General features: G+C 43.4%; 1 protein-coding gene across 5 annotated transcripts in view; it reads right to left on the reverse strand.

Moving 5' to 3' along the window:
* The window catches only part of UNC5B (unc-5 netrin receptor B), a 387,265-nt gene that overhangs the window by 79,086 nt on the left and 290,890 nt on the right, over window positions 1-17,289 (reverse strand). For all 5 annotated transcript variants that reach the window (XM_033941792.1, XM_033941793.1, XM_033941790.1 and 2 more), the window contains exon 4: window positions 3,080-3,183. In XM_033941792.1, the coding sequence (XP_033797683.1) occupies window positions 3,080-3,183 (104 nt within the window). The remainder of the gene's footprint in view (window positions 1-3,079; window positions 3,184-17,289) is intronic.

The raw sequence follows: 17,289 nt of genomic DNA on the forward strand, positions 1-17,289 counted from the left end.
AGGGAATGTATCACACACAGATTAAAAAGGAGACAGAGAGAGGGAGAGGAAAAGGAAGAAAGAGAAATCGATAGAACTGGGTAAACAATTAGTAAGACTAGTGGAAGAGAGAAAGGATTAAGAAAAGAGAACAGGAAAAGAAAATGAAGGCAAAATGTGACATCAAAAGCAAAAGGCAGTGTGGATACAGAGAAAAGAAGAAATAAAGAAAGGCTGCATGGGAAAGTGTTAGAAGAGACAGGGTCACTGCAGATGGTAAGAGTGGAAAATAAAAAATACCCTAGAGAAAAGGAGAGCCTGGAAAAAAAATAAATAAATAAGCCAGAAGGCAAATACGGATAAAAACAACAATTTAGGACCTGTAAGTTTTCATTTTTAATAAACACCTACTTATGAAACATGGTACTCTCTAGAAGAAATCTTTTTCAACACTCAAAGACCTGCACACAGTTTCAAAAATGCTTAAAATGGACGCCTCTGTAAATGACTGCCATTATGGACAACTCACGCAAGAGGACCCATTCTGTAAAAACCCCCACCTACAGCATTAGACCTCTCCTTCTCCAGTAACCATAGGGCACAGGAAAGGCCAGTATGAGCCTTGTCCCGGAGGACTCATTCTGAACGTTCCAAATCCTCCCCCCAGTCATAGACTGGAAATGAAACTCAAGGGTGCAGACTATATTTTTCAGCCCCAGTTTTATACTCTAAAGGGTTAAGAGCTGAGCTGCTGGTGCACAGAGAACTGAACAGGTGTTGAGGTTAAGTGCATTATTAGGTGTCAAGATAACGGATCCAGTCACAAAATAAACACTTCTGCTGAATAATGAAAGCTGGCTGCTCTAATGCTGTGATAAATAGGAGCCTATTTATCACAGCATTAATGCATCCACCAGAATGGGCTAATTTATCTACCTCCTCCTTTCTCTGTAATTTAACTGGGTGTCAGCTACTGCAGGGACAGGAAACCCTCCATAAAGTACACTGGGGCAACAGAGGCAAATTAATTGTGTCCAAAGTCACTTCCAGCCAGTGGCGTAGTAGGGGGAGGCAGTCCACCCTGGGCTTCGTCTTGGTAGGGGCATGGCACCCATCTACCTCTCTGCCTCCCCCTGCTCCCCCACTGCCAGGAGCACGAGTGCTGCTTCTCTTCCCCCCGTACCTCTGTAACATTTGTGGCGAGAGCAGCAACCTGCTGTTTCACCTGTGTCAGCTCTTCTTCTGATGTCACTTCCTGGACCTGCGCCTAGAAAGTAATGTGAGAGGGAGGGCCCACGCAGGCGCGACAGCAGATTGGGGGTTGCTGCTCGCGCCACAAATGTTACAGAGGTATGGGGGAAGGGAAGCAGCATGCACACATGGCTGGGGGGGGAGGGAAGGAACATGTAGGGGTGGGGGGGGGGCAGAAAAGAGGGCAGAGGAGGGGCACCACCGCCCTGAGTGCCTCTCACTCTCGCTACGCCACTGCTTCCAGCGGCGTGCATCAACATAAGAACATAAGACTTGCCGCTGCTGGGTCAGACCAATGGTCCATTGTGCCTAGCAGTCCGCTCCTGCGGTGGCCCCCAGGTCAAAGACCAGCACCCTAACCGAGACCTATGTACGTTCTAGTTCCACAGGAACATGTCTAACTTTGTCTTGAATCTCAGGAGGGTGTTTCCCCCTACGACAGACTCCGGAAGAGAGTTCCAGTTTTCTACCATTCTTTGGGTGAAAAAGAACTTCCTTATTTTAGCAAAACAAAAAATTCTTATTTTTCTCAAAGCATGAGTGCCAGGCAACTTGGGAAATTTTCTCCCTCTGTAAAATGTAGCATAGAGAGCAATGAGGCACAGATAGTCACTTGTGTTTGGGGCTTAGCAGAGCTCCCATTTGTACAAGCGTTTAATTAATGTGGAATACTTTTCTAGATAAGATGTATATAATTAGATATTGTGATAGTAGAAGAAAGATGTGATGGCTGATATGTTGCTTTCAATGTTATATGTAAGAGCTTATGTATGTGCTTTTAATGTATTCCGCTTAAGTTTTAAGCAGAATAGAAATTTTAAGACAAATAAATATGGACTTATGCTAGCTAGTATTCTATAATGACAGTTGCTCACATAACGGCCATTACAAAATTTGTGCTTAGTGAGTGCATCATCCCTGCACCTAACTTTAGATGACCTTTTGCGAATTATGCCCTTGATATCTCATTTGGATATTTTGGACATGCTTAGTAAGACTGGGTAGATGCTCTCAAGGACTATAATTGTCCACCTCTGGGTTAGACATATGTGTGTCTGGGCTCTGGCTTGAGCAGGGAATGGCTCTCAAGGTCCCTGCCCGTCCTAGCTTTCCATGAATCCATGATTAATTAGCAGGCTTTTACTTAGAAAAACCCTAAAGTAGAAAGTGCCCTCTCCTCCTCCTCCCAGGAACAGTAATACCAACCTGCTTTGATTCCATGTTGGGGTAAAATTTCATTTTTACATGAAACTCAGGAAAGGTATGGAGCTGGTTGTCAGCATGGAAAAGAGAAATAGCTTGCCAAGAGAACCTCATACAATGCCTACTTACAATGCACCAAAGTCACAGCAAGTCCATGAGAATTAATTTATCACTGTTGATATACATGGAAACAATGCTTAGTTCCTAATGTATTGGCACAAATCAGTAAGCTGGGAAGTAAGAATCTAAAAGTTGAAAGGAGCACAGTACTCCCCCGAAATTCACGGGGGTTCCGTTCCAGGAACCCCCTGCGAATTTTGAAAAACCGTGAATACGGTTTTTCACCTGTCAAAAGGTAGGAGAGGCAGGAGAGAGCAGCTGGGGCGCTGGCGGGTGCAGAAATTCACTCGCAGTATGCTCCTGATTGGTGTAGCCTGACTTTAGTAACAGGAAGAAGCCGTCGGAGCATACCACAAATTAGTGAGTCCGCGATTCGTGAACCGCGAATTCGCAGGGGAACACTGTGTACCTAGAACAATGAAAGAGCACACACTCTAGCGATAACACTGAAAACATTTAACTTTCCACCTCATTTCAGTCCAGCTGGTTTCCTTCAAAAGGGAGTAAAATCCTGAAGGGTACTCACCTCCGCAGGTGGCACACCCTCAGGGGGCCGGCACTGCAGTAAGACTTCGTGTTCTAGCGGCACCTCTTTCCCTAGAGGCTCCTGGTCAAAGTTCTTCCTCAAGTCTGAATGAGAAACAGAAAAACTTACTCAGGCACAGCACACAAACGAGACGGTCAGAGGCTCAGACTAGTGAATGGTGTCCCTGTTCCGCATTTCCCCTCCCCTGTCCATTTTTGTTGTGTGCATTCCATGGCATTGTTTCAGCAAACGCTGTCGGGATACAGAGATCAGGTTTTCAGGTTTATTTAAAATTTGATTATATCGCTTATAACACTTCTAAGCGATGTACACTTTAAAATGGGGTACATTATTATAAAGTAAGAGTACATATCAAACCATACAAGGACCAACATGATACAACAGGGAAAAGGGATGAACTAAAATAGTTATAGTAAAGAAAGGAGTCTAGGGAAGCACATTTAAGATTGACAGGGGGAATCTCCGATGTCTCCTGAGTTCTTTAAAAAGAAGTATCATATATTAGATACTTAAGTGTGAAAAGCATTTTTAAATAAAAAAGACTTTAAGCTACTCTTAAAGCGACCTGCTCTTGTTCTTCTCTATGATGAGAGGGTAGAGTATTCCATAGCTGCGGAGCATAAATTGTGAATACTTCGTTTCTTCGAGTATTAATGACTTTTAGGGAGGGAATTACAAATAAATTATGGTCTGCAGATCGTAAAGTTCTCAATAGTGTTTTAAGTGTTTATCTAGGAATGCTGGTAAATTTGTTTGTCGCATTTTAAAACAAAGCAAAATGATTTTATAAGTAATCCAATGGGATATTGGCAACCAGTGTGCATCACGGTCATTTGAACCCTCTCTCACGCACACTGTGCCACATTTCTCACTCATTAGAACCACAGTGCCAGTGTATTGATCCTGATCACTGCTTTCAAGAGGCAAGTCTAAAAGGAGGAAAGCCAAGTGGCCTAATCAATAAGATCAATTAGGGCACACCTTCCTGCCTTGGGTAGCTGATTGTGAAACACTTTTTTGTTGGAAGGGGCCAAAAGCTCCGCCCTGGATACTGCTCTATACTAACTGCAATGCTATTTCTTCCATTCATTCTTCATATACACAAAATATAATCTTATTAACAATACATAATGGTAACCACATAATTAAACTACACAAAGCACACTATATGCAGATAAATTTTTAATTAATTATTGTTTATATTCTGCTTTTTTCAGAGGTCAAGGTAGATGACTTTAAAATATGCAAGAGCCACTAATGACTCAGATATTATGAAAACTAAATGTATAATAAGAATAAACACTTTCAATATTGAATTTGGTAATGTCCAATTATATAAAACTAGTACAGCATAGACCAACTCGATCAAATCAAAAAATGAAGGAAAAAGCTTTTTTAAGCCATTTTGGTGAGGCGGGAGGGCCCTTTCTAAGGCTTTTTCCTTCATTTTTTGATTTGATTGAGTTGGTCTATGCTGTACTATTTTATATCATTGGACATTACCATATTCAATATTGAAAGTGTTTATCTTATTATTTAAAATATGCAATGTCACCTCAGTAACTGCTACAGAAAACTCCCCTTCAGTGCCAAAGAAGTACATCAAGAAGTAATGCAAAACCCTGCAAAGAGCATAAGAATAGCAAAACTGGGTCAGACCAATGGTCCATCTAGAACCCTGTTTCCCTTTTTTTTTAAGGGGGGGTAACTTTAATTTTAATAAACAACACACAATGCACAAACTGTGAAGTGTTATGAGTTCTTCAATGCCTACTCTCAACACAAATCACTGCAAAAATACAGTAGGCAGTTAAGACAGTGATCTTCAATAATTTTTAAGTTGGGGCAGTTTTGAGGCCATAAAAAGCTGAAGGGGAGCCAACAAATATCTTTCTACTTGGGACCACGACACCAGCCAAAGTTTCTGGACTTCCATCCCCACCAGAACCCCTGCAGGAAACAAAAAAACCCACAAACTAAAAAGTACAATTGTACACAAACGAAACCCTAATATCCCAGACTCTGCACTCAGAACACCACAAGAGAAATAGAAAGATATTCTTTTCTTCCTGAACAGTCCAAAATATAAAAACAGATGTAAATTTTTAATATTGACATATTTCAATCACTAAATTGAAAATAAAAACATTTTTCCTATTTTTCTTATCTGACAATTTTATTTTTCTGATCATCTTGCTCCCTTTGTGCTCAATTCTGTTTCCAAGGCCTCCTTATGCATTTGCTGTTTCTTTACTCTCTTTCACCTTTTGCACTACATCCATATTTGGTTCTGATTTTCATATTCAGTTTTCATTTTTCTGCCTGCATCTCAAATCTACCTTTCTAATTCTTCCCCGCTCCTCTCTCCTCCATCCATGTGTACCATCTCTCCCTCCCCTCTCCTCCCCATCCATCCATGTGCACCATGTCTTCCCTTCCCTGTCCATGTGTACCATCTCTTCTCTTCCCCACCCCTGTGTCTATGCGCACTATATCTTCCCTCTCTTCCCCTCCATCCATGTGTACCATCTCTTCCCTTCCTCTTCCCTCAATCCATGTATACCATCTCTTTCCTCTCTTCCACCCATGTGCACTATCTCCTCCCTCTACTCCTCTACTCCCCTCCATCCATGTGCACTATCTCTTCCCTCTCTTCTCTTCCACTTCCCTCAATCCATGTATACCATCTCTTCCCCTCCCCTCCACTCACGTGCACCATCTCTTCCCTCAATACATGTGTATCATCTCTTTCCTCTCCTCCACCCATGTGCACTATCTCCTCCCTCTACTCCCCTCCATCCATGTACACCATCTCTTCCCTCTCTTCTCTTCCACTTCCCTCAATCCATGTATACCATCTCTTCCCCTCCCCTCCACTCACGTGCACCATCTCTTCCCTCAATACATGTGTATCATCTCTTTCCTCTCCTCTACCCATGTGCACTATCTCCTCCCTCTACTCCCCTCCATCCATGTGCACCATCTCTTCCCTCTCTTCTCTTCCACTTCCCTCAATCCATGTATACCATCTCTTCCCCTCCCCTCACGTGCACCATCTCTTCCCTCAATACATGTGTATCATCTCTTTCCTCTCCTCCACCCATGTGCACTATCTCCTTCCTCTTCTCCTCTACCCCCCTCCATCCATGTGCACCATCTCTTCCCTCTCTTTTCTATATCCATGTGCACCATCTCTTCCCAACTCCTCCATATGCACCATTCTATTCCCTCCTCTTTCCTTTCCCTCTATCTATGTGCATCATCTTTTCCCTCCTTTTCTCCTCCACCTATGCTCACCATCTCTTTTCCCTCCCCTCTTGCTTTCCCCTTCTCGCCATCCATGTGCCACCATCTCCTTCACCACCCCTCTATCCATGTGCCCCACCATTTCTCTCCTCTCTGGCCTTCCCATTCAGCATCTCTAACTTCTTCCTCTCTCCCTCCATATCCCACCCCACCCCAGTTCCACCAAATGACCGTTACACCTGTTTGCGAAGCCCCCACCACCACCACAAAAACTATGAAGATGTTGCCGGCATGGCAGTGATTCTCTAGTGCTGCCCATGACCTCCTCTGCATGGTTCCTTTGTCGTGATTTGCTCAGCCAGAAACAACAAGTTGCTTCACATGGAGGTAGACTGGAACAGAAGAACAGTACAGAGGAAGGACCCAGTAGTGCTGGAGAATCGGTGCCTTGCCAACACCCTCCTTGTAGTTTTTGAGTTGAGGGGGACTTTGAAACCCGGTGGGGAGCTATGAGTCACACAAGAGGTCCTACCAACAATTTTTTTTATTTTTTTTTGGGGGGGGGTTATGGCCCCCCTTGCACACACACCCTACCCCTGTTCTCACACTTATGGCAGATTAGCTCCTGAGAACCAATCAGCCCTATGGAGTGGGAATTATGTAGCTGTACTAAGCAGCACTTTTCAAAGGCTCAGAGGGTGAAGGAGAGTTGAGCAAAAGAAGAAAGCCTTGTGTGTCTCCATCCTCCCTTCATCCTTGTGTGTTGCTCTCCCTCCTTATCTATATATGCTTCTGTGTCTGCATGCCTCTCTTTCCAACTGTGCTGTCTCCCTGCTTTGTCTGTCTGCCTCAGAGACCAATGCAGGAGGACATGCAGTACACCTGGCTCAGTGAGCCGCTTCTACAATAAAACTGGCATGAAAAATTTGTACCGACATGCTATATGTAATGAGCATTCAAATTACTGCTGTGCTAAACACAGGGCAGTAATTTACAGCTCATTCAATGTCTTAGCAATGACTAGCTCAGGAAGGGTGATATATATATATATAAAAAAAAGAAGCTGGCAACTTGTATCAGCCTGATATCCTGATCCAACCAGAACCTTCCCTGCCTATCCCCCCCAAAATATTTTTAAAAAATATTTTTCCCTGGTAACTGGTAGTGTAGTGGTGCTCCTCCCTCTCCCACTCAACTTTCTTTACCCTGACTTCAAACAAAATTTAAATCCTTAGTGTATATCAGCACCTCCGCCCCACCCCCCGAGCCCATTCGTCATACCTTTTAACGAGAGGCAGGAGCAATACCCACTTGCTACCCACTCGCTCCTGCTTCCAATGCTACCATCTGTAAAAATGGCAATGCACCACCAGGTGGGGTCAATCTGCCATATAAGGATGAAACCAAGTGGGGCTGTGTACTGTCATTTCTGAAGATAGCAGTGCTGGAGGCAGGAGTGAGTGGGCATCCCTCCTACCTCTCATTAAAAGATATGGTGAGAGGGCTCAGGGGGGCTTGGGAAAGAGGTAGAGAGGGTTGCTGTTAGATCCAAAGGATTTACATTTTTTGAGAAGGGGAAGAGGGTCAGGAGCGGGAAGAGGGTCTCTGGACTACTAGGCAGTGACGTAGTAGAGGGAGGGGGGGTCTGCCCTGGGCGCCATCTTGCTAGGTGCGCTGGCAACCCTCATCTCTGCCCCCTCCCCCGGTGCATACCCCTTGCCTTTCCCCATATCTTTTTAAACTTCTAGTTCAAGTTCAATTTATTTGATATACCGCTAATAAAACCAAGGTAAATCTAAGCGATTTACAATAAAATATAATAACAAAAATGAGTAAAAATAAAAAGAGTGGGAAACAAAATTTGACAAAACACAGACAGACGATCAACTGGTTATAGAAACATAAGGAGAAAAAGGGATAGGTAAGTTACCATAAAAGCAAAAAAGGTTGGGGGGAGATACCAGGGGGGTAAACAAGATAGCGTCTTGGTAGTAGGACGCGGTGACTGCAGCTCCTGTTCGATATTGAATTTTTTCAAACGGCTCTCTCGAGCCTAAAACCATGCCTAAAAGAAGAGATAGAGCGGCGGTAGCCCGACCGCAAGAGCCTACCTTAATGCGACAGGGAATGATCACCAGCCTCTTCTCGTCTTCGCCTCGGGGCGTTCCTGTGGAGCCTGACACGAGGGAAGCGTCGGCGCTAGGGAGTGAAATCTTGCTCAGCCCCGCGGGACCAGCACCTCCTTCACAGCCGGGTGAAAGGGGAATGCCGTCCGCAACGCAAACAGCGGAAGAAACGCTGTCTGCGGAGCTATCGGGCTTGCGGGCTCCCTAGGACTCCGCGGCCGGACTATCTACACCGAAGGAGGCTACAGGAATTTCAGCAGTGTGAGGGGAACTGCCATCTCTTCAACCTCTCGAGAGACTTGCTGAAATCACTTTGGAATCTATTTGGACTGCAATGGTTTCCCTCCATAACAGGGGTCTCAAACGCGCGGCCCAGGGGCCACATGCGGCCCGCCAGGTACTATTTTGAGGCCTTTGATATGTTTATCATAATCACAAAAGTAAAATAAAACAGTTTCTTGATCATATGTCTCTTTAGCTATAAATTACAATATTATTATTAAGACTTATCCAAAAGGAAAGATTTATAAACTATAAAGAGTTTTACCTCATGCAAAATTGTCATTTTTAAAAATAAAACATTAACTATTTTTTCTGCGGCCCTCCAAGTATCTACAAATCCAAAATGTGGCCCTGCAAAGGGTTTGAGTTTGAGAAGGTATGTCTGGGAATCTCACCACTTGTCCAAAATCAAACAGTGAAAATGAAAAAGTTTGAAGAGGATTTGAAAGTTCAAAGGGAGAAAATTAAAACCTTAAAACAATCAATGCAAGGAGCTCAGTCTTCTACTTCAATCATTGAAGACAAATTGGTGCTTTTGAGGAAAATGGAAATATGGAGAACTATACTAAACAGTTAGTTGAACTTAAGAATTTTGAATTTCCCAAAAACACTTACAATGTCCCCCAAAGAACTGTTTATAAATTTTTGAAAAAAGTCTTTAAATACCTTGAAGATGGGCTTCCACCTCTACATAAAATATATTTTAAACCTGTTTCTGTTAAAAAAAACCTTCCTCTTCAGAAGTTTATCAATCTAATGCTGATTTGTTAAGTCCTATAGATTTATCTAGAATTTTGGAGACTTCAGAAGAAGAAGTTGTAGTTTGAACAATGCTTCTAGTGACATTTGTATTTCTACAAGATTAGGAAGCACGTCTTCACCTATTTTTTAGGCTTAAAGAAGTCTCCTATATGGATGGCAAGATTTCTATATTTTCAGATGTCTCTAGAATGACACAAACAAGAAGAAAAACATTCCTAGAATTGAAAGAAAATGTTATACCATTGGGGGCAAAATTTCAATTGCGTTATCCTTGAAAATGTGTGATTTACTTAGATCAGAATACTTATGTTTTTATGAACCTTCCCAATTGCAGTTTTTTTTTTAAGGGAAAGGAGTGACAATGCAGAGTTCCAACTGATCCCAATTCACTGATCTGATTTGAAAATGTAGACGAGCTAATTTGATTTTTGTTAATTTTGCAAATCCTTTGATTTTCCATTCCCAATGGTATGTGAATTGTTTCTTCTTCTAATGTAGACTACTCAAAAGTTTGTATGAACTTAAAATTCGAAATGAGCATCTTTTCCATTGTTTGTTCAATGAGTTTATATTGTTGAAATTATGATAAACGATTAAATAAAAAATAATAATTTAAAAAAAAAAAAAAAGGTTGGGGGAAGGGAGAAGAAGAACAATATGGTAGGGAAAGGAAACATTTTCTATCCACATGAGTCAAGAAAACTAGAACGGAAAAGTTACGTGCAAAAGTTACGTGCAAATTTGCGGAAATTAAGAACAGAAAGCCAATGAGAAATAGTATGCTTTTAATTGCATCTTGAATGTCATAAGTGATTTTTCAGAATGGAGATAGCAAGGCAAAGAGTTCCAGAAAGTAGGAGCCATGATGAAAAATGAGGAGTTCCTGTGAAAGTCAAGGAAAAATTGTCAAAATGAAGTGACAACTAGAAACTGTTGTTGTGAAGAGCGCAGGGTTCTTTCTGGCTTATATGGGGCCAGTCACTTGATAAGATCTGATGAGAGAGAATATTAAATTTGAAAGAACACGATGGAACACTGGAAGGATATGCTCTAATTTTAGAAGAGGTTTAACCTGATCAGACTTAAAGCAGTGATGGAGTAATCTTACAGCGGTGTTCTGAGCTCATTGTAATCGGTGTAGTTGATATTTTGAGAGTCCAACATTGCTGCCCACATTGTCATCGACGCTCTCTCTTACGTCATTTTCAGGTCCTGCACCTAGGAAGTGACATCAGATTCACTTAATATAGTGATTCTCTAGCCGATTTTGAAACAGTGATTGATTCACTATCTTTATTGCATGCAAATGATTTGCACAGAGGTGCAAATCGTTTGCACAAACTCCTTGACTCAATCACTCAGTGAGCGATTGAGTCGGGGCAGAGCTCTGACAGTAGTGACACCGATGCGGACATGCTGCTCACGTCAGAGAAGTTAAAGGTATGGGGAACGAGAAGGGACACGCGTGTGTGTAGCGGGGAGGGCACCACTGTCCTGGGCACCTCTCACCCTCTCTATGCCACTGCTACTAGGAACACATTTTTTTGAAGTGGAGGTAAGGTGAGCAGTCAGGTTGGCTAGAAAAAGGAAGAGGTCTACTAGACCACCAGAGAATTTTTTTTTTTTTTAATATTGGGGGAGGGGGAAGGGAGGGGGGTATGGGACAAGGTGGAGGACAGCAGAAAGGGCAGCAAGCTAGGGAGGTAGAAACCATTCCAGAAAGCAATCAAGGATAATTTTGCTTGCTAGACATCCACTCCTCTTACCAACTTTTCTATGCTGACCATGATCTGGCAAAAGGTTTCCTAAATTACCCACACATCTAAAGCTTTTTTTTCCCCATTTTTCTCATGCATTTCAATGCAGTGTGTTTCATTGGCTTCTGCACAAGTTAACACCCACATTGAAACCCTTTGTGCATTGCTCAACTGGTAAAACCACATTAATCCTGCGGTAACACTTTCTGCATTGACATCTCAGTATCCCTCACCCTCTGCTGCCTGTGTCCTTTCCATCTCTTTCTATGTGTGTCTCTAACCCTCCACCCAGGTCGTTGCCTGCCTGTGCCTTTTTTCTGCTTTGCATATGGTTACCAGACATCTGGGAACCCCAGATATGTCCTCTTTTCAGAGGACTGTATGGGTGCCCGGAGGGATTTCTGAAACCCAACAGTTTGTCTGGGTTTTGAAAGGCCCTGAGCTTGGGGCCGCATCTGGAGGTCCTCTGCACATGTGCGTACGTCGATGTGATGGTGTCACATGCATGTGTGTGATGTCATTGCATCGATGTCCGCACATATGCAAAAGACATCCAGACAGGGCCCCGAGCTCAGGGAATGAGACTCATGGTTCGTGTGGAAGCGGTACTGAGGGCAGAGCGGGGCTAGGACAGAGCTGCGGCGGGGCCAGGTGTCCTCTTTTTTTTAAAGAGGGAATCTGGTAACCCTAGTTTTGCAGCAGATATAAGTTAAATCAACAAATTACCAGGGCAGATGCAAGACTACTGGGTATCCTAGATCAGTGTTTCTGAACTCGGTCTTGGAGTACCCTCTTGCCAGTCAAGTTTTCAGGACATCCACAATGAATAAGCATAAAAAAAATTTGAATATAATGGAGGCAGTGTATGCAAATCATGTTTATGTATATTCATTGTGGATAGCCTGAAAGCCTGACCAAGTTGAGAAACACTGCCCTAGATCAGGGGTCTCAGTCTCTCCTTGAGGGCCGCAATCCAGTTGGGTTTTCAGGATTCCCCAATGAATATGCATTGAAAGCAGTGCATGCAAATAGATCTCATGCATATTCATTGGGGAAATCCTGAAAACCCAACTGGATTGCGGCCCTCAAGGAGGGACTTTAAGACCCCTGCCCTAGATGAACCTCCCCTGCTGCCAAGCTGCACCTGCCACTGCCAGAACCTACCTCTCAGAACTCAACAAGACCACGGGGGAGGCCAAAAAGGTCAGCTAGCTTAAATTCCTTTATCTGCTGGAGAACTCACTCCACCACTTCCTCTGACGGTTTGGCTTTTGTGTCGGCAGGGAGGAAGGACACTTAGGGCAGTATGCACAACGTTCTGACAACACCGTAAAAAATACCATGCTGGGAGTGATTTTCTTTTACAGGGCTAAGCACACAAATAGCATGCAAATCATGTACTCGTTCCACTCCACTCAGTTTTTTATAGACCTCTATCATATCTCCCCTGAGCCATCTCTTCTCCAGGCTGAAGAGCCCTAGTCTCTTTAGCCTTTCCTCATCGGGAAGTCGTCTCATCCCTTTTATCCTTTTTGTTGCCCTTCTCTGTACCTTTTCTAATTCCGCGATCTCTTTCATGAGATGCGGCAACCAGGACTGCACACAGTAACAGAGGTACGGTCACACTATGGAGTGATATAAGGACATTATAACATTCTCAACTTTGCTTTCCATTCCTTTCCTTACAATTTCTAACACTCTAAAAAAGGTGCATAAAAATCAATGGCAACACACAGCAGGGAACTAGGTTACAAAGTTGTGTTATAAGGAGGGGGAAAAGTGTTTAGTTCAAGGGAGAGAAATAACACCTGTAAATTACCAGGACAATATTCAACATTTCTTTAAACACACTCTCCATTACCGGTTTTTTATACCCTAATCATCAGCACTGGTACCCAGATACCAGCCAGTGCCAAATATGCGAGTATAACTGTGTAGTAATACCAATCTGGGTACCGACCAATATCCAGGTAGTAAGGATAGCCTTTCTAATGCCCAGTGAGAAGTCTGAATATCACCATTAGTCAAGTATCTCCCGGAGCAGCCCAGACTCCACCCCCTACCACCCCTGCACTTTTCAGATAGCGCCAAGACCATTTCCAGGTTAAGTGCCACTGAAAATCCAGGGATGACCACTTGGCCTCTACATTTTAAAATCTCTACACATTCTTTTCAAAGGAAATAAAAATGCCTACAGAAAAAGCAGGTGCAAATTTCTGCAAGTGCATTCCCTGTGGGCATTTTTGAAAGAAAAGATATGCTTTACTTTCCCGACAATTAAATTAAGAGTCACAGTCCCGCTCCTTGTTTACAACGTTTTAGTTGTGGTTCGCACACTACTGTCTCAAGACTAAGATTATCTCACAGCTATCAGCCACACAACTTGAACACCCACATCCTATCAATGCTTAGCCTTTAGCTAGGGAGAATTGTCAAATTGTTCTGATAGTTATGTAGACAATCTGCCATCTTCCTCCATTTTGTAAGCTCTTTCGAGAAGGGACTGTCTTCTTTGTGACTCTGCGTACATCTGGTAGTGCTATAGAAATAATTATTAATAGTAGTAGTAGTATTAGATAGTGTGACCAGCAAATCAGGCCAATCAACTTGAGAACTTGGATGTACTTCCATTTCATGCAAATGCAACCTCTCTTCTTACTTGGGTAGATAAGTAGACACAATTCTATACCTAAAATTGGCTCAGAGTCTGTTCATTTCCCTGCTCTGTCTCTCTCTGTCTCCAAGATGTATGCACTCCATCACGTTTTTAGCTACCACCACTGCTGCTGATGGAATATTGCAGGTTTCCAGCACCGTCTCAGTAAAAATATATTTTCTCCCAAGCCACCAGCTTTCCAACTTCATACCAAAATGTCTGGGAGGTTTGTTTGTTTAGGAAAATGCCATCTTGTAGTGAAGCAGAACTGCCAAATTTCTCTGATCAAGGAAGGAGATTTTAGGCTACTCCTGGACTTCTGGCAATCCTATTCTAACATATTATAAGACATGTAACAATAATTTCAGTGAGTGGAATCGGAGGGGGGGGGGAAGGGGCAACAAATATCATACTTCTTTGGCATTTAAGTTCCAAACCAGGATGGGCCATAAGGTCTCCTCTCTGGAACAGGGTAACTTAGCAGCTCTGCTGAAATATGGCGCATATACTTGTTAAATGTTTGAATGTCTGTCACAGTAATTTGTTCCTTTAGAGACACCTTGATTTTCAGTAATTAAAACTGCATGGCATTCTCCATAATAACGAAATCAATATGTTTAACGTTTTAGTCCACACTTTCCTGGAACAGTGGCTAGCACACAAATTCTAGATAAGATAATATTTGTCACCAGATGGCGCTAAAGACAGTGCACAACACCTACTGAATTTCAGGTTCTAGTGGAAACAAGAACGGAAAAAAATATACATCTAAACTTTATTCACATGGCTTTAGGCTATAAATACAATGCAATAAAATCAGCAATGGTCCAACCTGTTGTCCCTGATAACATGGAACTAGCTGGTAGTCCTGTCTGAGATCATTAGGAGCGATTCGACCTGCTGAACCAGGGAAAGCAGTACAGGACAACTGCTGGCACAGTTTCATCTGAGTCACCCTATGTGCCACAATCTGAGATCTGGTTTCATCACAGGCCATGAAGTTGAGCGTGTGCATCACAAAGCCCAGAATGCAACAAGCAGGCACATAAAAACATGTTACAAGCCTGGCTAAGTAAGAGGAAAGATAATCTCATAGGTTTTCCCTGCCTTCTCTCTCACCGTGCTGTTATACAGCACAGGGCTCACTAAGTCTAGAAAGCACTGAACATGGCCTTAAAAGAAAACAGCTCATGTATTTGGGGGGGGGGGGGGGTTCCCCTCAAAATTTGGTGCCCTAGGCAGTTGCCTTTGTTTCCTCTGCCTAAATCAGGGCCTGCTACAGACAAGACAAACAGTACGTCTACCAGCACTGTACAAATAATTGGTAGTAGTAGTAGTAAGGTGGGAAATCTCTTATTTTAGCTAGCTGCTTTTGTGCAGATTTGGATCACAAGAAGAAGTTCTACCTGAATTCAAGAAAGCTTAGGACAGATACATAGGTTTCTATGGGAGAGGAAGGGATAGAAGATGGATGGGCAGACTGTATAGGCCATATGGTCTTTGCCTTCATTTTTCTATGTTTCTAAAGAGGTCTATATCTGGAATGTGAGCATTAGAGAATGACACGGGGACAAATTTGTCCTCGTCCCCACAGGAACTCAAATCCCCCATCTCATATCATCCCCACGAGTTTTGTTGCTGTCCCTGTCCCATTCCTGTAAGCTCTGCCTTAACTGCACAAGCCTCGAACACTTAGGATTTTAAAGTGTTTCAGGCTTGGGCAGATGAGGACAGAGCTTTCAGGAATGGAGCAGAGGCAAGAAAATAACTCTCCTGGACAGTAAAATGAGTTCCTACAGGGACTGTGAAAAATTTGTCTCCGTCTCATTCTCTAGTGAGCATGTGTCCGTAGCACGTGGATATGCATTGAACTGGGTAAACACCCCTTTTAAAGCCCTCATGTTCCTCCTGGTATGTTCAGAAACTTTTATGTGATTAAGTTGCTGAACACAGTGGTGTACCAAGGGGGGGTGGGGGTAGGGGCGGGCGGGAGGTCCGCCCCGGGTGCACGCCTCAAGGGGGTGCACAGCTGGCCACCCACCGGGAAATAGGCTGCCGCCGGGGAAAAGCTCCACTGCCGTCATCGGGAACAAGCCGGCCAAGTTCTCCCTTCTTTTCTTCCCTGCAGGGCCAACCAACTCTCGCCGCCTGACGTCAATCCTGACATCGGAGAGGACGTTCTGAGCCAGCCAATCGCTGCCTGGCTGGCCTGGAACGTCCTCTCTGACTTTAGAATTGACATCGGGCAGCAAAGAATTGGTCGGCCCCGCGGGGAAGAGAAGCAGGACAAACTCAGAGCCGGCCTGTACCCGATGGCGGCAGTGGCAGCCTTTTCCCCAGCGGCAGTGGCAGCATTTTCCCAATGGCGGTGGCATAGGGGAGGGGAGGGAAAAAGAAAGAAACAGGGGGGGGGACAGGGAGCCAGAAAGAAAGGGGGCAGGGTGAAACAAAGAAAAAAAAAATGGGGCATGGAGAGAGAGAGAGAAAGACAGACAAAGAGAAAGAAAGAAGGGGACAGGGTGAAACAAAGAAAGAAATGGGGCACGAAGAGAGAGAGAGAGAAAGACAGACATACAGAAAGAAAGGGGGCATGGAGAGAGAAAGAAAGAAGGGGGCAGGATGAAAGAAAGAAAAAGTTGGGGGAGGGAATGAGGTCTGGAGGAGAGGAAGCATACAGGAGGCTGTAGGAAAAATGATTTTATTTTCAATTTAGTGATCAAAATGTGTCCGTTTTGAGAATTTATATATGCTGTCTATATTTTGCACTATGGCCCCCTTTTACTAAACCGCAATAGCGTTTTTTAGCGCAGGGAGCCTATGAGCGTTGAGAGCAGCATGGGGCATTCAGCGCAGCTCCCTGCGCTAAAAACTGCTATTGTGGTTTAGTAAAAAGGGAGGGGGTATATTTGTCTATTTTTGTATAGTTGTATAGTCATCTGCCTTGACCTCTTTGAAAACCCGCGGAATATAAATGATAAGTAACATTTTCTCTGCGTACTGTGTGCTTTGAGTTTTTAAAATTTTATTGTTGGTAGATCATTTTGACTTGGCCACGAAGGTAAGGAGGATGGAGGGAGGGGAGCTGCTGAAAGACATCTAGTAATCCTTGCAGGCTTGACTGTGCAGGAAATTATTTTTGTAAAATCATGTTTTGTTATGTGACTGGCATTATTTAGACTTTAATTTCTATGAATGAATAGAATGAAAATGATATAAAATTACTTGCTTGTTTTTATGTGTGTGCGCTGAAGGAAAGTGGAGAGAGAGTGGGCTGAGGACGCTGAACGGAAATGGGGAAGAGAGAGTGGGGAGAAGACGCTGATTTATAAATTGACAATTCTACAGAATATTGTTTCTTTT

The sequence above is a fragment of the Geotrypetes seraphini genome, chromosome 4, assembly GCF_902459505.1.
Source record: "Geotrypetes seraphini chromosome 4, aGeoSer1.1, whole genome shotgun sequence".
In the NCBI taxonomy this organism is placed as follows: domain Eukaryota; kingdom Metazoa; phylum Chordata; class Amphibia; order Gymnophiona; family Dermophiidae; genus Geotrypetes; species Geotrypetes seraphini.